The sequence below is a fragment of the Acipenser ruthenus genome, chromosome 1 (assembly GCF_902713425.1).
Source record: "Acipenser ruthenus chromosome 1, fAciRut3.2 maternal haplotype, whole genome shotgun sequence".
In the NCBI taxonomy this organism is placed as follows: Eukaryota; Metazoa; Chordata; class Actinopteri; order Acipenseriformes; family Acipenseridae; genus Acipenser; species Acipenser ruthenus.
Window position 1 is genome coordinate 68,706,919 of NC_081189.1, and position 24,500 is coordinate 68,731,418.

General features: G+C 37.2%; 1 protein-coding gene across 8 annotated transcripts in view; it reads left to right on the top strand.

Annotated features, from left to right (window-relative positions):
- The window catches only part of LOC117421032 (GRB2-associated-binding protein 1-like), a 74,217-nt gene extending 51,670 nt beyond the window's left edge, over positions 1-22,547 (top strand). For 3 of the 8 annotated variants that reach the window (XM_059028371.1, XM_059028401.1, XM_059028360.1), the window contains 10 exons: positions 3,031-3,244; positions 3,615-3,704; positions 4,754-5,385; positions 8,000-8,094; positions 10,809-11,121; positions 14,252-14,341; positions 15,507-15,600; positions 16,898-17,021; positions 19,555-19,683; positions 20,103-22,547. In XM_059028371.1, coding sequence (XP_058884354.1) covers positions 3,031-3,244; positions 3,615-3,704; positions 4,754-5,385; positions 8,000-8,094; positions 10,809-11,121; positions 14,252-14,341; positions 15,507-15,600; positions 16,898-17,021; positions 19,555-19,683; positions 20,103-20,261 — 1,940 coding nt within the window. In that variant the 3' untranslated portion in view covers positions 20,262-22,547. The remainder of the gene's footprint in view (positions 1-3,030; positions 3,245-3,614; positions 3,705-4,753; positions 5,386-7,999; positions 8,095-10,808; positions 11,122-14,251; positions 14,342-15,506; positions 15,601-16,897; positions 17,022-19,554; positions 19,684-20,102) is intronic. The other 5 variants (XM_059028385.1, XM_059028379.1, XM_059028395.1 and 2 more) reach the window with 3 other exon arrangements.
- The last annotated feature ends 1,953 nt before the right edge of the window (positions 22,548-24,500 follow it).

Here is a 24,500-nt window from a genome sequence, read left to right on the forward strand (position 1 = left end):
CAGAAGAACTTATTCAATTTTAATTTAAACTTGTTTTGGGCATTCTTTAGTGTAATTTATTGAACATATAGAATTGATTTGCTACTGGCATGCTCCTCCTGTGTTTGAATCCAGGAATCGGATGACAAGCATCTCTGCTCGTCAGCCTTATTTGACATCCTTTCTCCATGGCAGATGCTAATGACTGTGCTGAGAGCCGTGAGCAGATCAAATTGATACAATGACTACTGTATGCAATAGGAGTCTTTCCTTCCCAGGTGTTGTGGTGCTGGTGTTGGCTTTTGGAGCACCCAGATTCAGATTCTGCCATGTGTCAGACCACTCCTATTTGACATTTAGGTGTAGAAGGGTATCACTATCGCCCCAGATTGGGTGGTGTGATTGGAACTTAAACCCAGAATTGGTTAATTAAGAGATATGTAGCTTATCACACATCTTTAGTCAGAGATGCTAAAGCAGCATTGTCAGCAGCATGCTTTTCAAATTAAAATAAATACTTGTTAATTGTGTTTTGTCTTTTATTGTTATTATGACTAGATATCTCTATTATAAGCCAATGAAGCCACTCTGTGGGTTTAGCAGTGGCTTGGCTGTGATTAATATGGAGCCTGCATGTCTCTGAGGCCTGTGTATTGTCAACAGAGCTATCGGGTGACAGATCAGCAGGCTTTTCAAAGGAGTTGGAGGCTCTACATATTGCAGCTCATGTTTTAATTTACCTTAGGAGAACTGAGTTGGACTATTTTTTTAAAGGATTTCATTGCTGTAAGATCAAACTATATTGCTTAATATTGCTTTTTTCAGATTCATTTTCTTTGATCTGACAAAGGCATATTCTTTTTTTTGGAGGGGGGGGGAGGGGTTGGCTGCAGCTTCACTGGGATGAAAATAAGACTCCTTGTGCATAGCATTTCCGCCCAAATTTTACAATTCCGTCCTGATTTTACAGGGAACACACTCCGGTGCGTCTAATTTAAATTAATTGTAAAACCAGGAACGGATCACACTGCCGTGCAACAGGAGTCTTATTTCCATCACCATGTCCAGTGTTTGTCGCCATGACTGTATGCACAATAAAGCTACTAGGATTTTTAACAAGGTAAAGCATTTTTTCCAAAAACAGCTTACCGTAAATATATAACAAAGTGTGATCAATGGAGAAACCGTTGTGACCAACTCTGTTATCGCTTTCTTTCACATGAAATAATTGTCATTTGTCCGAGAGGATAGATGATGATCTGAAATAAACCAACAACACAGTAAATAAGGCACCTCTGCTTCTTTTGCATGGAGAACTGGCTTTTTGCTGCTGGAGAAACAGCTTTTCGGTCAGATCTATGTCACGTCCACCTGTGTAACACCTAGCCTAGAAGGACTCTCCCTTCCTTTAATTAGAACCCATTGGATATGTATTCTGTCATTAAAAGTTATTAGATACTGTTTGCAAAACAGTAGATAGTTGGGAGTACCCCCTAAGGAGATACACAATAGTAAGTCGCAACATGCATATATATGTACAGAGTTTTAGTCTTTGACTTTTAGGTAGGAAAATAGCCTATGTTTCTCCTGTTAATTAAGAGAACAATCAACATATTATTCTGAGGGCTAACTATTTGGTGCATCTCTTCTGTTTTTCAGGCAGGATTGGTGGTGGTTGTTCCTTTGCATGTTTCTTCTCCAAAAAAAAAAAAAAAAGTACAAATCTAATGTGTATTCAATTTCAAATAACATTGTGGCACACACTTGAAGGAATGGTAGGAATACCTCTGTAAATTCTATTAGTCATAAGGAAGCCTCCAAGGTGTCCTTGATGCATTTCAGAACAACAAGCCCTCATTCTAAAAGCATTTTAAAGGTTAAAGTAAAATTAGATGCGGCAACCCCACAACTCCCTGACCCCTCCCACACACAAGTGTGTGTTCTTTTAAATGTCAAGCCAGTGTAATCTCTGGTACGATGAAAACTGAATTGAGCAAGAACTTCTTCTTTTGGAAGCTGCTGCAGCTTTTGGAGAGAGTGGGCGGTGAATAAGTGAAGGGATTTTCCCACTGCTGGACTGAATCAGTGTTCAGACAAGACAAGTGAACAGAGAAGCTGGATACATGGCCCAAGCCTTGAGATTGTATTGCTGAGGGAATGAGTCAGAGTCATTCTGCTGAAGAGCAGTGAATGCACTCTGGGGATAGGGGATGAATAGGGGGCTGCACACAGAGCTCTAGATTGAGTCCTTGAGGAAATTCTGCGTGGGATTAATTTTTAATTTTTTTTTTTAAAGGAAGGCATTTACTGCCTTAGTTGTTAAAGTCATTAAATACCATTAGCTGCTGACAGAGAACATTATTATTCAGTCCTGAGTAGGCTGACATACCTCTGGTGTCTAATTTGTACCGTAAATTAGAAAATAATATTTTGAAATTGAAGTAACATGTAATGAATTTCCCTATGCCTGGGACACAATCCTGAGCCGTCAGGGCTCCCAAATAAACTGTTACTGCTGCTCTAAAAGAGCAATTCTTCAATAAGGGGATAAGCTTTTATACTGTGTCATTCCCAGTGCATATAGTACATGTGCAAAAACAATTACAAACCCCTTATTAATGTTAGGTTAGTCCTGTCTTCTTGTGAGGTCCATAACTAACAAGATAAGGTTGTATTGATATAATCCTAAGGGTTTTTAGTACATTGTGTTGTCCTTTCTGGTCAGCTGGGCATTGAGCCATGTTCTTAATGAATAACATCTGTGATACCTTAGCATTCAGTCTGTGGTTACACTCTTGGTGTGTCTGCATATGGCATGTGAAATTAAAACACTGTGTGTAACCTTTTCAATGAGACTGACACAGAGGCAAAGAAACAACATTACAGCTGTTGATCCTTGGTTTATTTTATAGGAAAAATAGTGATATTGAGATTGGTATCTGTTTCAAATGTGTGGTGTGAACAGAATTTCAATAAAAACACCAAAAAAGAAAATCCCAAATATGCATATAATATGTATTTTAAAAATGTGTATATATATGTTCCTTCTAGAATCAGGGAAACATCCAAACCAATCTGGCAACACAGTTGTGGAGGTGCCGCTTTTTTCAAGCCCCCCGATGATGGGGGCCTCCTCCGTCGGCTCCCTGCCGCCCCCCTACCAGCCCGTCAGCATCCGACACCTGGAGTCCTCATCCACACAGGAGGAACCCCAGGACTACCTGTGGCTGTCCAACTGTGAAAGCAAGAAGCTTGAGCCAGCCAGGTGAGAGGGAGCCCGGGGTGGGGGCATCACATCTTTATTTATCATAATGTACTTCCACAGGTTAAAGCAGGGCTAGCCAAGCTAGCTAGTCCGAACTGACCTACTATCGAAACCTATCAAACTGAAACGCATGCTGATAGCAGCTGTAGAACATTCAGTGTCATAATACTATGATAAACATTTTTGGAAGTCTCTGTAGTCTTAACTCAAAACAAGAACTACGTTGAAGGTTGGTTTTTTTGGGGGGTTTTGTTTTTTAAATCTTGATTTAAACCACTGACACTGGAATATTCTAAATGACACGTTTTGTTTTTAAATGCACACATCTTGGTGTGTTCATCTTCCCCTCTCTTGTTTGTTCACAAACTAGTCAAGCATCATCTTTTGCAACAGAGGAGGGTGAAGAAGAGTATCTGCTGCTGGAAGACTTTGAGAGCAAAAAAGCCCCTTTGCCAAGCCCGTGAGTTTCCAGCGGTTGGGCTGGAGATGTTTCAGTGTGCTGTGATTAACACAGGCACACAGACCTGACCTGTGTGGCAAGACAGCTTGGATATTTCAGTGTGTTGTAGACCTGCAAAAGACACACACACTAACCTTACTCATCCATCTTGTTTTAGAAACTTTAGCTTAAGTTTGTATCTTATGTTTGGTTTTGGTTGCATGATACTGTGAATTGTTTTTGACACAGGAAACTGAAGATCGAGTAAATTGCGTATGGTGCTGCACGTTGAAAAGGCAGCGATCAAACAAATTGCAACCTCAGTGCAGGGTCAATCCATTAATAAGACTGCAGAGGATGCAGGATGGCATAGTCGCTATTGCTGTAGACATGGAACCAGAACAATTTTTATGTGAAATTCTGTAATGCTATGTGGAATTCGGGGTGATGGTTGGTGTATCAGATCAAACAGGTCATCACTAGAAAATAGAGAAGCTACATGGTAAGGCTATCTTGGGGATATACATATATTTTAATAATTAGTGCTTGTTTTTTTTTTTTGTTTTTTTTTGCATGATCCTGCCGATACAGTAAATGGTAAACATCATTTATAATTGGCTATCAAAAGCTTCCTGTGTTTTAGCACTGGACAGTCTACAAATTAGTGTGTTTACCCTTGTGTTACACATATTTGCATATGCATGATAATGCCTTCTTTAACAACCCCCCCACACAGAGAGGCACACACACACGCACACAATTTCTTTCATTATTTATGCTCATACTAGGATTCAATTTCTTGCTATTTTTTGTTCCATTTTTTTGTTTTGTTTTGCATCCTACTTAATCATTATGTTCTGCTACATCATATATGGTGCCCTTTTTATTGGACGTAGATTATAGTTATTACCAAATTCATCAAATTCCCTGATTCTTCCACGAAATGAAAAGTGCTCTTCAGACAGTAAATGAATAGATCGAGGAAAGCAGTAGTTGTATATATTTGTCTGGTACAGTATTTTTCTTTGACTGATTTTATTTAATCTTCTAAACATTTTGTTTTTTTTCAGGCCCCACGCTGATTCTTCCAAGTCCACGTCTTCAGAGACAGACTGCAATGACAATGTCCCGTCGCACAAACCCCCCGCAGCCACCGCCATCCCAACCTCCTCCAAACCCGCTTCCGTGAATGGGTTTTTCCCACAGCCCATTCTCTATGACTCCCCTCCCTCCAGGGCTGCGTCTATCTCCGCTGAGTCCAGCCTTTACAACCTGCCCCGCAGCTACTCCCAGGACACTGTCCTCCTGCCCGCCAAGGCCACCTCCTCCCCACCTGTGACTGACAGCGAGGACATCTATGTGTTTAACACTCCCTCCCGCAAGTCTTCAGTGGAGACACAGCTGCGGCAAGTTTCCATCAGCTACGACATTCCCCCAACACCGGGTGGGAGCTCTACTTACCAGATTCCTAGGACTGTTTGCCCCGAAGTGGTAGTGGGACAGTCTTCCTCCCTCCCAGACGTCCCCCCGCCCCGGCCCCCCAAACCCTCTATGACAGTCCCTGAGCGATCCCCCACCGAGACTTATTCTGTCCCGCGCTCTGTCTCTGAAACTGACAGCAACTACTGCGTCCCCACTGGACCTGTGAAGTCACTACGCAGCAATACAATCGCCACAGTGGATTCCTCACGTCTCTGGAAAGGTCGGTGTGTGTCCTGTTGTGACATAGATGTTTTATTGATGTTTTCTATTAAGTAGTCAAAGGTTTGCATTTGTACTCATGTTTATTAATGTATGCATTGTGCACCTGCATACTAAAATTGTATACAGCTTCAAAACACAAAATCAGTTTACTGTATTGTAGTGAAGATTGTCTTTAACCTTTTTTGGTTACTGTTTTGTCTATATGTAATTGAATATGGATATGTGTGTGATTTTGATTTTTTTTTTTTTTTAATTTATATTTATAAAATCAGGCAGTTTCATTACCAGTAACAAAGTACGATGTGGTGTTTAGGATAATTCATGATCATGATCATAATCAAAAAGGGAGCATCATGTGTGACCTCACCAAGATGGAGCATGTCCCAAACTTTTTTTTGTTGCGCCCCCTTTCAGAGATTTTTTTTTTTGTGCTGTGCCCCCCTTTCTAGTAAACAGTACAACCAACCAACCCCTCCCCCCCACCCCCGCTAGCTAGTGGCGTGACACAGCAAAACATTATGTAATACAGAAACATAAAAGACAAACAAATGGGACAGTCATTAAGTCCTGCAACGATGGAAATTGCTGGGTCGTTACAATAGTAGGGCTGAAGTACGATCACCTGCTATCTCCCCTAATTGCCAGTGTCAGGAAATTCATGCTACAGTTACAGTTAATGTCAGTCTCTCGATAGTTGGGGAATGCCCTATTTCTTAAGCTGGTTAATGATGTCTTCATCCAGCGCACGCACGTGAAGGAGTTCCCCCTCGAAGTTTTTCTCATCAAGCCCAAGCCTCTGGCACACCACTCCACTGTTAGCAAAGTCAGATTTGAATGGGTTTTCAAGTAATGAAATGAATGGCTTCAGCTCATTTAGTGATGAAAACTGTTCAGTGATGAAAACCATTTTTCAAAGTGCTCCGGCAGTCCAGTAAGCATGCCTGCATGAACGCATGCATCATACTCTGATGGGGGAAATGCATGGAATCCTGAGACTGCAGCTGAGCTGACATTAACTGTAACTAGCATGAATTTCCTGATGCTGGCAAATAGGGGAGATAGCAGGTGATCGTACTTCAGCATGTAAGGTGAGGTCCCCATATTCAGTATCCAGTTGATTCAGAACTGCCAGTGGTGCAATGGTTGCGCTCGTATAAAATTTAACACAAAAAAATGCACCACTTGGTACATCACAGCCTTCAGTCTATCTCCCTTGTCTAGATTTGCACAGAGTGCCTCCTGTTGGATTATGCAATGCACCCCACACAAGTTAGATACGTGAGATCTCAACAATGTCACAAATCCACAGCCATCTGTTGTGACAGAAACGAGTTTCTCTAGTAGCAAAGCATGTCTTCTAAAAAAAATTCCAAAATGCTTTGAAAAAGTCAGTGCCTTGTGTTTTCCTCCTTTATATTTAACTTACTGTCCACACATCGAATCCACAAGCTGAGCAACATCAGTGTTGTCATTGTATTCGTTCAGAGCTACACTAAACGCCTCACTTGAATGAAGTATACAGAAAAGTTGACTGGCCAATTCGTCTGAAATATCCTTGACTCGGTGACAAACTGCGAGTTGCAGGCTTCTTATACGCCTGAGAATGTCCTCTCGCTTTTTTAACTCCTCAATAAAATCCCAGAAGACTCGCTAAAGCACTCTTTTATTAATTCTCCCTCCGAGAAGGGCTTTGCATTTTTTGCAGGCAGTGCTATAGTCACCACATCACTTTGCGACCCAGCACTTTTAAGCACTTGCTGTTGTGATGCAGTGCCGCTCTTAAGCACTGCAAGTTGCCATGAAACGTGGCGAGTGTCGTAGTGTCTGAATATTGAACCATTTTGTAATATACAGTGCTTCCTTGCAAATGAGGCAAAACGGCTTCCCCTTGTGGTCGGTAACACTCCCAGCTCTCTTGAACAGTCCTACCTTCATCACCAATCTATCGCTTTTTGACACTTCCTTCACTGCTTTTTGAAGTAGAGGATGAACTCGGGTCTCCACCATCTTTTCCACCTAACTTGGTAACAAATCGATCCATTTCTTTTTTCTTCTTTCTCTTTTCTTTTTAAAACTGTAATTATTACCACAGAGAAGTATTTAACTAAACTGGCGGGTTTAATCGGCAACAAAACACTCACGCGAACTGAAATGTCAAACCTTGCGACAGCATTCTGTTAACACTTTCACTCTCTGTTAACACAGTAAATTAAACACTTTTTAAAGAAAGTGTACATTTATGTTTGATTTTATATTCATCAGTGGAAGAGAACATTAACTCACTTTCGTTCTTAGATAGATAGATGCGTTGGTGCCTCCACCTGTCGGGAGGCCAGATTTCACCCCTCTTGCCATCCTTCACCCCGCGACTATCATTTTTAACAAACTTTCTGAGCCTTCTAGAAAAAACAATATTCATGGGATGTTTCTGTTTTCTTTTTCAGTTTCCATGTTTGTTAGATTTGTTAAATTGATAAATGGTCAATATTTCAGGGTTTAGTGTGCCTCTTTTTTTCTTTTAGCAAATGTGTAAATCTACAACGTTTCTTTACAAGTGACATCTTCAGAATGTGTAAAGCAACATTTACTAACAAACATGTTGCTTATTCCAGATCATGGTCCTCAGGATTGCTATGATATCCCAAGGACATTTGCGACTGACAGAACTGGTTCTCCTGACCTTAACGAAAGCTTCAATAACTACCTAGTAAGTGCCTGAGAAATATTAGCTTTAATAGCAAGAAGTATTATTCATATCCTAACAACAATACAGACTTCATATACAATGTTTCAACACAATAATAAAGTTGTTTCATTTTGTAAAATAACACAATCTGTACAAAGTTTGAAATCTAATCAGACCTGGTGTCAGTTATAATTACAATTAGACCTCATCCACACTGGACAGAGCGACATGAGCGAAGTCACCGAATGTCAATCCACACCAGACAGGAAACGATCCAAAAGACTGGAAATAAATACATGACCCCGCCCACGCATTCCTATTGGACACATTAGAGATGGGCTGGCCCATTACAAAACAGGTCGTTTTGATAAAAGGTTAACACCCTGACCTCTGGCAACTCTGTTGTAAAATAAAGGTTGGACTTGTAAAATCTATACATCAGAGTTATTGAACATCCCTATATATCCAACAGTTGTATTGTTATCATTATTATTAGTAGTAATTGTACAGGTGTAGTTGTAGTATTTTTTTTTCTTTCATGGTAGTAGTAGTCTGATTTGAAGTCAGCTTGACAATAGTAGTATAGTTGAACTGATATTTTCAACAACATTATCTTATTGTTATACATTTATATATACAACTTACTGCAATCTCAATTGTATTTCTTTACAAATTCCTTCTTTGATCCTTTTTGTTTATTAACTTAAAGTATTTTAAAGTGCAATATTATTATTTTATTATTATTATTATTATTATTATTATTATTATTATTATTATTATTATTATTATTATTATTATTATTTGTGTTATTATGCACAGGTCACCACTTGTATTATTATTTACTTGTATTTAGTTTTTCCTTTTAAAACAGTCCAGTGAACTTGACAGAAATTGCTTTATAAATATGGCTCATAATCTTCAAAACTATGTATGAGCTTGATAATGTTGGGATGTGTCACATAGAATACAAACGTGTTGCTGGCTTTGATTTACAATGTATAGAATAGTAGAACCTCGATTTTAATATTTTTTTTTAATTTCACTTTATGCATATGTAAAGAAAAGACCTTCTTGTCACTGATTTGTGCCACAGAACAATTTAGTGAACAACGCATTATTTATCATAAAAACAAACAAACCAAAAAAAGCCATAGGTTAAAATTAGGTCACATTTTTAAGTTGTGTTAATGCAGGACTTTTTTTGTGTCATTTTTAAAAGCCAGCATAAGTGCACATTTTATATTTAAATGTTGGATATGTAGCCAGCATGTATGGTCTGGTTTGCTTATTAATAAACCTATTTTTATGCAACTTGCATAATCGGAAAGAAAATGTCTCGGTGCTGCTAAATGCACCACCTGCAAGACACGACTACTGGGACTACATAAAATGATTAACTTGTTTTGAGGCGTGACGTGTTTTGAGGCGTGTGTTTGACGTGTGTCAAGGGTGTTAACCTTGCTTCTGATTTATCAGTTTGATTCCAGTCGCATGACAACAAAAAAAAAAATTTGGAACAGGTTCAATTTTAGCAACGTGTAATTCTCAAAGTGACGTCGCTCGCTGCTGGTGTGGACACTCCCATTTGACTGCGGTGACTTCTAAATTATTCACTCGCGTCCAGTGTGGATACGGCTTTACAGCAGAATTACAATTCCAGCACAATTGTTTGCTGAAATTACAATTACAATGCTATTTTGTTCAGTTACGATTAGTTACAATTACGCTGCAGTAATTACAGTTATAATCACAATTACCCTAAAAAGTAACATAAAGAACTGCACACATTTAGCATGTTTATTTATTCCAAATCACCAACATATACAGAAAAGTTTTGCATCACCTAGAATTTTAGAATTTAGACAAAGAAATAAATAAATACAATAATATATACATAATTTAAGTGTTTTATTTAATATTATGTAATCAAAAAAACTACATTTATATTGCAAAAGTCTACCGGAAGCCATAATAGTAGTACAGCATTTCATGTTTTAATTCAGTATGTTAACATTTTTCAGGAAGTTTCATTCGACTTTATGAAGCAAAATTAGTTAACTCTATAAGGTGATGCAAATTTTTAGCTATAGCTGTATATAACTTTTTTTTTTTTCAAACAAATGGGGTCACCAGAAGTGGTTAGAAATACAAGAATAGTGATCAGATTACAAATGCGTGTGCAGTTGAACTGTAATGGATCAGTTATATGGTAGAATTACAAATACAGTTGCGCAGGTGTGCCGAGGTTCTACTACAGTTAATATTACATAGTAATTGCAATTAATTACGAAACACACAATTACAACTGTAATTGATCCCAGGTCTGAATCTAATATTAAAGTATTTATGTAGAATTGTGTCTGGGCATTGTCATCGCATATTTGATCCTGGTCTGGCCATAGCTGTACGAACTACCAAATCTTGTTTATTTTTGGTTTTCCTTACATTTGCAGTGCTGAGGATCAGTTGCCACAGGCTTCTTCTCCCAGTCATATTCATACACCCTTTAAAGCTGACACTGCTGCTGATGCTAAAAAGATGACAATCCGAAGTTACTGCAGTGTTGTAATCCAAAATTAACTCCAGCACGTTATTCTGACCAGTGCTGTTTGACCACACCTATTTCTTGTACAGTTTATGAAAGTTTATGACTGTTTTTGTGACAGCATGCAAGTTATTTTTCGTGAGAATGCCTTCTCACATATTTGCTCTGTTGCTGTTACTCTGCACTGCAGAAGAACAAGGGCATGGTGGCTGTTGTCGGCGGACTCAGTGCCTCGACCGAAGAGATGGACGAGCATTACGTTCACATGAGTGCCAATTCCCCCTCCCATCACCACTCCGGCAGCCTCTCTGAGCCAATCCAAGAGCCCAACTACATGCCCATGACTCCCGGTACTACGGAGTTCTCCTCGCTGGGGAAGCAGGTCCCGCCCCCGGCTCACATGGGCTTCCGCTCCAGTCCAAAGACACCGCCCAGGAGACCGCTTCTCATCAGCGACTGTCAGCCGCCCCCTGTGGACAGGAACCTCAAACCTGACCGAAAAGGTAAGGGCGCTGCTGTAGTGCATTCACAATACCTGTCTGTTCTTCTGTCCTTGTCTTCTGAATGGTCCCTTCTGTCACTTGTTCTTTTTTTTTTATATATATAAATGTTGTTGTCACATACTAACTGACATACTAGCTGCCTTATTTGGAGAAAGTAAATAGCTGAAAAAGGTTTTGGGTCACTGAGTAATTTTCTCTGCGGTTTAGACACTGTGAGTAAAATGCAACATTACCTTGAAGTCATGAGTACTTTCTATAAATACTGTACATACTTTAATGCTACCATACATTTTAACTGCAATGTTACTTTGAACTACTGTACAAAAACTTGATCTTAAAATAAAAACGTCAATTTCCACCTGAAGAAAAACAACAACAATGTATTTTTCGTAGCCATTTAGACCTGCCTTAATAATAATTACAGTCCGGGAAGTTGCTTCTCTCAATGTAGTTAGCTACTGCGTTCAGTTTCCTCCCACTAGGCGATTTATAGTTTTTATAGTTGTTTTCTGAAAATCTTTCTTTCTCAGTCCCTTTCCAAGTCGACATACACGCTCTTTAAAAATTTACAAACAACAAAACTAAATTTCAAAAATGTATATTTTAAACTGTAGTGATACTGTACTAATGCAAATAAAGAAACGATAATATTGTATTCCTTACTGATCGCCTAGCTATAGCGATGTAAAGCATCCAGACTCTCTCCAAACACAGAGTATTGTATTTGTTTGTATAGATTTACCTTCCAGAAATGAGGTAAATTGGTAGGTTAGTTTGAGGGGGGCTAAAACAGCGCAGAGAATAAAATCCTAAGTATCAGTTGCAACAATCATTTCGAGTGGATTATTCAAAACCCAAACTTATTGGTTACATGTTGCTAGTAATTCCTAGGCAGGCTACAATGACCTGTCGCAGCATTTTGTAGCTACCGCATGCAGTATATTCACAATTGACCATTTGAGATGCTGGGATCCAATGAAGTACATGAAGCTTGATAACATGCAAACTCAAGCTGTGCAGCAAAATTACTATGTGTATTCCTTACGCATTCAATTTTAAATGTCATGAGTAATTAATATTAGTCAGCTTATCTGGGGCACTGCTTCTGCTAGCAACTCAAACGTTATTAAATCTGAAATTTATACTGTATAAAGTGTAAAAAATAATGTATTACAAGTATCCAGTTAGTCTGTATAGGTGTTGTTTTATTAGCAATATTAGTTATTGCTACTGCATACAGTATGTCATGTTCATACTAAACACTTGCCTCTCACATTATTGTATTTTAAAGCAAGCCGTGACTGCAATAGACAAAGCAATTCTATCATCATCACTGTTTCAGAAGAGGATCGTTTAGCCCATCCCGTATTTTATATAAAGAATAAGTATGACTGCATAACCATTTGAGTGGTTCAGATGTTCCATTCAGTTGAATGGACCACCTGAAATGATGCTCTGTTTTTGTATTCTCATAACTAGTATAAATAGAACAAGAAACGGTTTCTTGTTTTGCTGCCTGATGGGGGTGGGAGGTTGATTTGGTGTGTAGCTCGAACTAAAAGCTTTTTGTTTGTGGGGAGCTTTCAGTACAGGCTGCCTCAGTGCTGTGCCTTTGTGGCCCCAGCCTTGTCCCAAAGAATCCATCCCCACCTCGATGCCTTGAAAAGGTCATGCAGGTTTTGTTTTTCAGACACTCCAAAGGGCCCTTTGATCAGACACTGGGTGTTTGTCCTGAATCATGTCACAGTTTTACAGATCAGAAACTTTAACCGAGTACGAGCGTATAATGAGTTGTGAACATTGCTTATGCTTCAAGTTTTTAGGTCTTTTAGAGGTAAAAGCTAGTGGCTTTTTCAGTCTGTATTTTATTGTCCAAAACCACTGTTCTACGATGCAGCTTTTTTCCTGCAGTTTAAAAGGTGTGCTTTACTTGTTTCTAAAGAAAATAAAACCCATTCATTCTTTCCACCATATCATAATGTAGTAATGTTTTCACACTCCTTTTTCAAATTTTTCAAGTTTGAAAATACAGCAAGCTTGGACTTGCTTCTTTTTCTGAAATACCGGTTCAGATTCCTCTGATCCTTGTCAAGGATAACTGGAAATACATGGATTTCCCTACTGTTATGTCGTATTTAAATGATCTTTGCAAATCCAAGTGCACGACTCTGCCTAACGTGAAGGGTCATATATCAATTCAATGTGCAGAAACAAAAATAATCTGAATTTTAAATGAAATTAAAAAGAAAATGTACTGTATATTTTTTCCTTAACCATTGACTCATACAGGAAGCTTTTTTTTTCTTCTTCTTCTAACCAATGTCATTATGGATATAAGAACTTGTTGTATGTTTTCCTTCTGAAATGTCTGAAGTTTTTAATGTCAATTAAATGTCCCTTGTTTTGTTGTCCTTTGGAAACCTCCTTGTGCCTATATGCTTATCAGCTGTTCTAAAGGGTGCCAATTCTATTCTCTTTATTTCTTGCTTGGTTCTTTATGGGAATCTCTGTGAGCTGCAGCTGCACTTGGTTTTCTGTGGCTGAATGGGAGGTCAGGTGGGAGGGGGTGCTCAGATGGGAGAGTCATGGCTTAACTTGGTAAAAGGTGGCTTTCTTCTTTTCTTTCTTTCTTTTTCTTAATTTCTTTTTTGGGGGGGTTGATATATCAGAGAGATGACCCTATGTGCTAAGAAGCCTGGTTTGGACAAAGGGGGGAGGGGGAGGGGCAGGGGGAGAGGTGTTGGGGGGCATAAATCAAGAGAATTCATCTTTGGCAATGTGAGGAATATTTACATTTCACTCAATCTGAGTTTTGTATTTTTTTAACCTCTTACATGTCAGTCTGTTTTTGTATGCCCTTGTTAACCATTGCTCAGAACTTGTTTGCATGGCATAACGTGTCAGCATGAAGTGACCTGCTATTGTTGGAAAGTGATGTATAGATGTGCATTAAAACCTCCAGCATGAGCATTGCACAAGATAGGCTTGGGTCTTTTCACTGAGGTGCTGCCTGTGCTTAGCCAGACCGTCTCTTTAAAAAAGCAGTTGCACGGTATGGGGTTTTAAAGTGAACATTCTGCTTGACCGTTCCAAAAATCCTATAACAAGAAAGTCTTCTTTTACCAATTAGGTCAGAGCCCTATAATAATAAGAGCTAAACCGCTTGGTTTAGAGCGAACTGACTCTCAAACCGTAGGTGAATTCCCAAGACGATTCAAGGGTATGTACTTAACAGAACTGCATTTCTACAGGGTTTTTTTTTTTTTTGACTGTAAATTATATAGTTTGTGTTTATTTTCTTATATCAAATGTCCTAAAGTAACATTTGCTCAAGTTAGGTGTCAGGCCTACTAAAGATACAAAAACTTGGGCTGTGTTTTAATTTATATACATATAAACACAGCTCAATTTTAAATCATTTAAAGGACCCCCTCTGGGATTTTTCATGTACTGCAATGACACTTGTGTACACTGTTGGAGATGCTGTTTTTCATAGCTTTGACACACAGGGATTTACTGTATTGATTTAATTTACATTGGTATTTAAATCTGCTCATGTTATTTTAGATAATTTGAATAAACCCGGCTGTGTGTTCTGTTCATCATACATTCCCACCCAAGTCATTAGCCATTCTAAAAAAGTCTTGACACACCAGTTTTACAACAGTTTCAGAATTAGGTCAATATCCAGCTTGGGCAAATTTGGTTTATGGTCGACAGTGTTTAAATGGATAAACCTCAAGTTTCTTAGAATAGAGAAATACTGCCATCTACAGTACACAGGATAACTACGTACAGTAAATGTGTTTCTTTCATACTGAATTTTAACCTGCAGTTTTAATGTCATCTTTGAAATTGTATGTGTGTTGGTTTGTATATTTATCAACTTTTATTATGAAAATGAACACCTTCTATGGGTTTCTTGTGGTTAAATGTGCTCTCACCGTTCTATTATTTTTTTATTATTTTTTTTTTTCATTTTCATTACCTACCTCACAAGTCCATTACTATTTTACAGTTCATCTTAGTCAAACACTTCCAAACTTCACTGGATATGATATATACAGTGTATTGTAAAGCTCAGCTGGGATACTATTTATTAGTGTGTAGGAAGAGAGTGAAAATGGTGTGAAAAAGATCATCCAGAGTAAAACAATGAGGGCCTGTGACAATGTATGTGAGGTACAAACATGGACAGGGCAGCAGGCTTCCACTGCTCAACCTGATGATGATAAAAAATAAATATGTAATAGGAGTAATACGTTTAAAATGCAGTCTGCAGTAGTTCAATTAAAATTAAGTGCTTTCAGTTACTTCTTTTTATTAATGAATTCAATGACTGCACATAAAGTATAACCCTGTAGTAACTGTGCCTGTTTTAATAGTTAAACCGGCTCCCCTAGAAATCAAACCTATGCCAGAATGGGAGGAATTCCAGGCTCCAGTCAGATCACCTGTGACCAGAACATTTGCCCGAGAGTAAGTCTCGTTTTTTTTTTTCGAATCTGTTTTTATAATTATTATTTCCCTGGAACAAACCCAGTGAAGATACAGTGTCACAGTGCTGCTTGGTTTGCAGAGGTCTTAGGTTTGGTTTGAGTTTTGCCACTAAATAGGAAGTGTTTATTTAAAATGTATTGCATTGTCATCTGTTCCTAGACCTGAGCTCCATTATTACTACTAATACTACGACTACTACTACTTTAGCAATAGGAACCCCTTTATAAATATGACCCCTTCCCAACCACTAGCCTCTCCCGAGGATGTTTGCCTGTGATCAGCCGCACTACACCTGGTAGTGCTTTTGTCAGTTTTTCAACATGATGCCCATCAGTCATGCACATCTGTTGCACACAGGTCTCATAATGAAGTTTGTGTTATACTGTAGCATAAACAATCATACACAGTTCAACTTGGAGACGTAAAACCAAGGTCCTATTGTTAGTGACTCTGCAGCAGCAGCTGTTGATTCATAGTTCACCCCCAAGTCTCTGTAAGTTGCTTTTGGATAAAAGCATCTGCTTAAATTACTAAATAATGATAGTCTGAAATAGCCACTCACTGGCACTTCTTGTGTAGGTTTGTTGGATCATTGAATATTTGGAATTGGAGGGAACATACAGTATGGTACAAAGAAAAAGCAGTGCAATACTCTTTCTTCACTGCTGCTTTTCATTTTAATGAGGTTTTTTTTGCACTGCCTACACATTATATCAGCCTTTAACAGCTTAGGAATACATTGTCATTGTGGTGCAGTTATCCCTAAAAGCACAAATTAACAAAAAGTGTGCACTGCATAAAATACCTCCCAGTTATCTTTGTAACAGTTGAATTTATGCAATACTTGGCTTACTCTAAGTGTGTCCTTAGAGGTATTGGTAGAATCCTCAACAACAGTATCTGTGGGGCAAACACAGGTCCCCTTGGTCACCTGGGACTATATATTGTTCTTCTGTCTCTCTGTCCATAAGTAAAGTTTTCACATATCTAGAGAAGCACTTATCCAAACATACATTTTTACATGTGATTTACAATGAAAACAGGTCACCATGGTATACTTTTTTTTGTTACTGATAGCTCCATATTTGAATTTACACAGACATGGCAGGGGATGAATGTCACTGACGTGCTTGTTATAATTGTGTAATTACATTTTCTGTACCAATTCAACCTGCTCACAGGATGTTTTACTGCTGCACCGGTCTGCTTGTTGTCTAATGTCATGTTACAGGTGATTTACTGTGTGTGTGTTTGTAAAATATTTCCTGCAAATTAGCTCTTCTAGGTTCCCTATGCCTTCGAGACCACCTTCGGTGCACAGTACTGCCTCCAGCACTGACTCCCAGGACAGTGACGAAAACTATGTAGCCATGAACTCTAGTCAGTCTGCAGACGAACCAGTATGTAAACCCTGCTACACTGCTACCATTGCCTTTCTCTGCTACATCTTTTTTTAAAATTCTTACTTTCAAACATACTTTAAACAAATCATTTTTTCTTTCTTCCTCAAGTATAAAAGTATTCAACAGGGATGGATATAACACTCCTATTGCATATCAGTTTGATCCATTCCAGGTATACTATAAGCTTATTGGTCAGACTTCTTACTGTGTGATTGCATACACTCCTACCTGCAAGTAGGTTATCATTAACACAATATTAAAGTATATACTAATACTGTAGTTACATCACTGATTGGTTTGGCATGGAGGCCTGGGTTGTGTCTAAAGACTGGTGTGGCTCATACTGTTACGCAGTGGGAGTCTAATTCCCATTCCTCTTCCTCTACAAGGTTAGCTGACATTGCGCGATTAGCAGTTACCTTTCATGAATGAAGGCAGCTCTGTTATTCCTTTATATATCACCTTGAGTTTGGTGAGAGTGAGCAAGAGACGTAGGTCCCCCTGGTTCGATCCTTCTTAAAGAGCATTCTTTAGGTTAAGTGGAAGTGTAACCAGGGCTGGGCAGAAGGACTCCTCACATCTTTGTTTTCATTTCCAGCTTTTAACCTTCCTGCTTCTCTTTCTAGGACCAGCACTGAAATCTTCTTCACTTCTTCTATCCTCTTTCTTTTGTGTTATATCTTTAATTATTCATTTCCCCTTAAATAAAGGACACCTTTTCTACTGTAAATAATAATATTATTATTATTATTATTATTATTATTATTATTATTATTATTATTATTATTATTATTATTATTGAACAACACACACATGTATTATTGAGTTCTTTACTACTGTTCTGTTTACAGTGTATTTAAATTGACAATCAAAATCAGACCAGTTGTAATCTAGGGCACATAACATTTTAGCTGTAGAGGATGAGGTGTTTAAATGGCCACACGGTTTAGTGTAATTTATTATTAAATAAGGCAGCCACTGCTTGGGAAAGGCCCCTTGAGATAAAGATTGGGGTCGGGTGTGCTCGTTTGGATACAACAAAAAAATGATTTCATTATCTTCATCACATGAATTAAAAAAAAAAAAAAAAAGAAAAAAAAAAAAAAAAAAAAATATATATATATATATATATATATATATATATATATATATATATATATATATATAAAGAAAAACAGACAGAAAATGGCTTTTAATTCTAGTGAAAAGGGGTCCTTTTACTGTTATCTGTACATTTGTTCTCTGAACTGTTGCATCGTGTTTTTTTTTCCCTTTCTGTTACTGGAAAGTTCATCTGTTGGTTTTATTTGTTTTCCTTTCTACTTCTGGCATCCTTTCCCTTTGTATTTCTCTTCAGTTCTTTTTCTGACACCTGCCATCTTTTTTCCCTTTTCTTTGCTCTGTAGAGAAGAGTCCTTCTACTGTACTGTCCCCATTACCCCTATTAAGAGGGAAGTGTCAGGCTGGGAGAGGACAGAGGAGGTGAGGTGGGGTGAAGCAATAAGAGTAGGAGCATTTGCAGTAGACCTGTACCGTTTTTTTAGAACGTCCAGTGTACCAGGAGCATGATGGCTCAGATTACTGATCTCAACAGTATATGTTATAAAACAACAGGATTAGTTGCCAGGCAAATAGATTTCTCCAGCCCTGCTGAGTTTTCTCCGAACAGGCTAGATTTCTTCATTGAGCTTTACAGGACTTAATTTGCTATGTCTGTTTAAAACTCTAGTTTTAATTTTCAAATTTAAACCCTGATTTGGATAAATTGTTTATTTTATGAGGTTCCAAAGATGTACTGCACTTGCTTGCTAGTATTAGTGGTGGTGTTCTCAAGTCGGGGACATTTGGAACCACCACCTGCAGGAAACAACAGTAGTAATGTTGAATATTGATGAAGGAACTCCAAAGATAAAAGATACAACTGCGTTTTGATTAAAAAAAAAAAAAACGCAGATTGCAAGGGACGCCAGAGTAATTAGCAATGTTCTATAACACTGAAGTATTAAAGGACACAGAGCTAGCTAAATAATTCCTGTACATACTACCTAATACGAATGTCAATTTGTAGGTCTTGTGTTTTATTTTGTTAGCTCTTTGTCTTCTAGCACTTTATTTAAAAGGTTAATTTCCTTTTACATTAATTGTGAAAACTGAACTTTAGAGTAAATCTGACCCGGTGTGTTTAATTTTAAAATTCTCATATGCAAGATGATGCAAGACATGTTTCTGCATAGAACATGTATTGTCATTTCTGTAGGTTACTTTAAAAAAATATTATCCTGTTCCAATACATTATGTAATCTGTTAATCATATGTATGGGATGAACAGATTACATGATGGATACAAGATATTTTACTCATTAAGGAAAGCCTGTAATTTGTGACTTGGTCCTTAATATTTGGCATCCCTGACAGTTCTGTGTGATCTTATGTACAAGGTACACATTCATAACTTGTTGGAGAATGTAAGCATAATGAAGTTGTGTTTACCAAAGAAAGGTTTAAAATAATGATGTATTTGTTGCTACAGAATATAAAACTTGGAGCACAGCTGAGTGCCGATGGTGGAAACAGTCCGATGGTCAAACCTAAAGGAGATAAGCAGGTGGAATATTTAGATTTGGACCTTGACTCTGGAAAATCAACACCACCTAGAAAGGTATGGTCGTCGTAAGCTTCTTGCAGAATATCTCCTTTCTCAGGCATTCATTACCTTTAGCACCGTTCTTACTCCTTGGGTAGCTGAAGTTTTCACATTTAGGTCAGACTCATGGAAGTGCAACGCAAAGCAAAGGGAGATGGTTAAGTTATTGTAGTCAAACATTGACGCAACTGCACATTTCCTTAAGGCGTTAGAAAAGGAAAGGTCCTGTACTTCAAGACACCTGCAAAGCTGTATATCTGTGCTTTGTGGTGCGATACTAGTCTTTTCTGGTGCACTGACTGAAGTCCTTTAAAAGTGTGGGGTCCTTTATTGGTTCACTGTGTTATTACAAGGCAGTTTATACGTTGAAACATACCAAAGGTTTCTGGGAGGCAAGGCTCATGTTTTGTTAATTGTTTTTCTGTGTTTTCTAGAAGAAGAGCAATGGTACAAGTAACACATCGTCAGACGAGCGAGTGGATTACGTTGTGGTCGACCAACAGAGAACACAGGCACTGAAAAACACCCGAGAGGCGTGGAATGACGGGAGGCAGTCCACAGAGTCAGAGACTCCCTCGAAAGGCACAAAGTGACCATTTACTTTTCCAGCGGTCATAAAATGAGACTTGAGGCCATTGCAGGTCAAAGACTAAACGCAGAACTTGTAATAAAACTGACCCTAGACCCAGATGCTCAATGGCACTCTATTGTATGAACTTTCGTCAATGAAAGGAAAAAGAATCCTCAGTGGTTTCGTTTACAGTGCTGCCTGTTTGAACTGAGTGTCCTGCAGAGATTGATTTTAAAACTATCACACATAGGATTAAAATTTGTATGTAATATTGTGAACATGACAAAAAAGAATCTACCTGTTTGTTTTGCCGGAGCCTTGAAAAATGCCAGTACAGCTGATGACTTCAGGAACAGCGAACACTTTATCATATTTTAGCTTTTTTTTTTTTTTTTTTTTTTAAAGAACAGATTTGAATCGGATCAATTGTTCTATTTGTTTTCTTGGATAAGGCACACGCTTTTTTCTCATTTTGGGTAGTATTTGTGAATTCATTTTAGTTTAGCATTTATTCAAGCCAGTGTTATGTCAGGTTTTTGACAAATGCAAGCCCATCACAGCTGTTTCAGTATCAACATGTCCTTGAGGTGGCCTCTAAATGCTAATATGAAAATGTAAACATTGATTTCTTTTTTTGCTTTGTAAATCTGCTTGTTGCCTTCCGGTTGTAGCAAAATCTGTAAATCTGTTATTTCCTTGTTTTTTGCTCTACATGTAGTTAATGTACCAAAGTAGCCTGTGTAAAATGTGTTATGTATATTAATGGAAGTGCCCTTTTTAAGTGTTTTAAATGTCTGCATTATTAAAATAAAATTGTGGATTCTGCAGGATAGAATCCTGCACCTTTTGAGTTGAGAGAATGTGATGGCATAAGATTTCTGATATGAAGCAAACCACTTACATGATGTATATACACTGCTGTGCAAAAGTCTTAGACATGTTTCATTTTTCTACTCTTATGAATTATGAGCATCAACAATTTACTCCAAGCCTCCACTAGTGTTTTCTACTATTATAACAACCTTGACTTGCATAAAGAAGGAAAAACATTGAGTGAAATAGCTCTCATCACTCGATTTTCAAGGTGTGGTATCCGAAGCATAATCAACAAGTACAGAGAAACATCATCTGTAATTGACAAACCCAGGACTGTAAGACCCAAAAAGCTGTCTAACAAGGATAAGCAATACTTGAAGATAATGTGCTTAAGGAATAGAAAGAAGCCAAGCGTTGAGGGATACCAAGATCACTAGTGGAGGCTTTGAGTAAATTGTTGATGCTCATAATGCATCAGAGTAGAAAAATGTAACATGTCTAAGACTATATATATATATATATATATATATATATATATATATATATATATATATATATATATATATATATATATATATATATATATATTAGTGGTATTGTTAACTGACAGCTGGTAATGGGTATCTTGCAAGCTTCCCTTTTGTTATGCAAGGTATCAATCAGGTACTTCATAAATAGTAATACAGCTATCTGTTTATAATTTATTAATAATAAGTCATCTTTAAAACTAATCTTCAACTTTTGAACAGTCCTGGTCCTGCAGTCCAATTGTTGACCTAAGTATTGCAGTGGTCCTTGAGGTGTTTTATAACACTTTTTAAAAGTTGCTGTACAAGATGCCTTCTAACCAGTGCCAGATTATTTTTGCATCAGGATTTTTTTTTGTTCACTCCTTACCTCTTTTTAACAGCAACCAATATGATTTTGTGCAAATGTTAAGTTTTTTCTTAAACAAGTGGTTTTAAAAAAATAAAAAAATAGATATTAACTTAATCAGAGCACATTTTCAGAGATTACTATTGTTTGTTTGTTTTTTAAATTCTGTTTTCTATCATCTTTTTCTCCTGTGACTGCCTTATCTAGACAACTTAATACTTCTGATGTGTCTGTATATAAGAATGATTATTTGATGCTTAAAAGTACTTCTTATGAGTCATACTGTTTGTAAATGTACTAAAGTTTTACTAACATCACTGTATTTAGACAAGGAATACCTGAAGCACATGTATGCCTTGTTTTGTCTAGCAGACTTATGCGCTCACCTGTAAAAATTTGCCAGCATGTATCCCTTGAAAATTGTGCCTATAATGAGTTGAACTGTGTATGTCCAAATAGCATACATGTCCTCTTCTCATGCAAAAGTTACTCATTGCAAAGCAAACAGCAAACAATACTGATGCTTTGTAGCTTTTTTTTTTTTTTTTTAATAAAATCTAAAGACAATTGTACATTTTAAAGTAAAACGAAATAAACCAGAACATTATGTACAGTATTTATTTCCCCTGAGAGTCACACAGTTTTCATTGTTAGTTTTCTTCAAGATTAGTCCCCAATTTCCGACCTTAGGACGCCTTAAAAGGAACACCCTAGGGTCATAATGACATCTGTTTTGCGGCAGTACTCCCAACTTCCATTAAAAGCCATTCGTGGTTCACGTACTTTGTAGATAATGTAATGTATCTGTGCCCTAAAAAAACTAGTCTGGGTGCTCAGATGTGTTATACAGCCAATCAATGACACCTGCTGAGTTACCTGGGCACCCTTTTTATACATTTGTTTTCAAGTTATTGAGAATGTTTATTGAAGTCTTATTAGATAAGCTGATGTGAAAATGTTTTTTTTTCATATTTGAATGTTGAACCCATCCCCAATGTGATGCCTGTGTTGGCTGTCACAATTGCAGAAAGCCAGGTATGTTGAAAAAGAACCAGTGTCTCACCCGTCATTCTGTATTGGTTGCAGGCATTTGACGTGCCACTGCAGGTATGGGACATCTTGCTTATTGCAATATGTTGCCTATTTTCGAAGAGGTGGACGTTCCACTATTCAGGGATACCAAGATCTTTGGTAAGCAAGCAGTTTGGGTGGGTTAAAGTGATCCATACATTTTTTTTTTTTTTTTTTTTTTTACCTCAGTCATTTGTTCCTAGAAAATGGATAACATTTTGGTGTACCACAGCTGTTGTGGCCATTTAGATATTTTTGATGGGCGAACGGTTATTTATTCAGAGATGCAAAGAAATGTAGTAGCAGGTACGTAGCCCAAGTAAGTAAAAAAACAAGCCAAGAATATCCTCACCCAGCAATTCTGCATCTTCCCCTGTCGTTTGGCATTAAACAACATTGAAGTCTCTCAAATTCCTCTCGTCAATGGCATTTTGTACGCTATAGTGGAATACGTTTTACCCAGAACTTCTTAATGTACCTACATTTATATTTTCCACAACACATGTCAGGAATAACTTTTTCATAACAAATTAATATTGTAAAGGAAGAGGTGTAAGAGGGTGGTTCAAAAAGTTATTGCCACTCAATATATACAAAACATAGCAAGTTGCAAAAAAATTATTACACTGCATAATTACATTTTTTTGTTGGGTGAACAAATACTGATAAATATCTGAAATAGCACTTTATTAATATTTATTAAAAACATATTAATTTCAAGTATTGAAAAACTATTAATATTTATGATGACTAAATGTTCAAATATTTTAAAATCATTACCAAACATGAATATATACATATATATTTAATGTGCTGAGTAACTGGGTTTTATTAATATTTAGAAATACTCTATTAATATTTGAAAATGTTCAATACATTTTCTTTGGTGTCCCTATGAAGGTCCAAATTTGTTTTTGTTATAATAATAATAATAATAATAATAATAATAATAATAATAATAAAAACAAACTTCTAAGGCCTCTTGGTAAGGCAGCCATTTTCCACAACTAAATGTGTATGAGGCAGAACATATTTACGCTGTATTATGTGTCTGTGTTACGCAATTTGGATATTCAGTGGCTCCAAATGAATAATCAATTGATCCTAAACACAAGAATGGGGAACCAGTTAGAAGTTACTAGAAAACTGGAGCAGCTATTAAAATATAATGGAAGATATTGTATTTATGTTTCTGTACCCTAACCTGGAAAACCTAATAAAGTTTAGTTTTGAAGAAGTAAGCAATGATATGGTGTATGATCTTTCCCAAAACTATGGGAGGTGAAAGTAACACAGATTAAATAATGAATGACAATTCATTAAATGTTAAATTTAAGCAAGTATCGAATATTGAATTTTAGCATAAAATAATAAATACTAACATTAAATATTAATGTATCAAATGTTACATTTTAATATAAAATAATAAATGCAACATTAAATATTAAATACAAGTATAGAATGCTAAATACTACCGTCGAATGTTAAATGCAGCAGT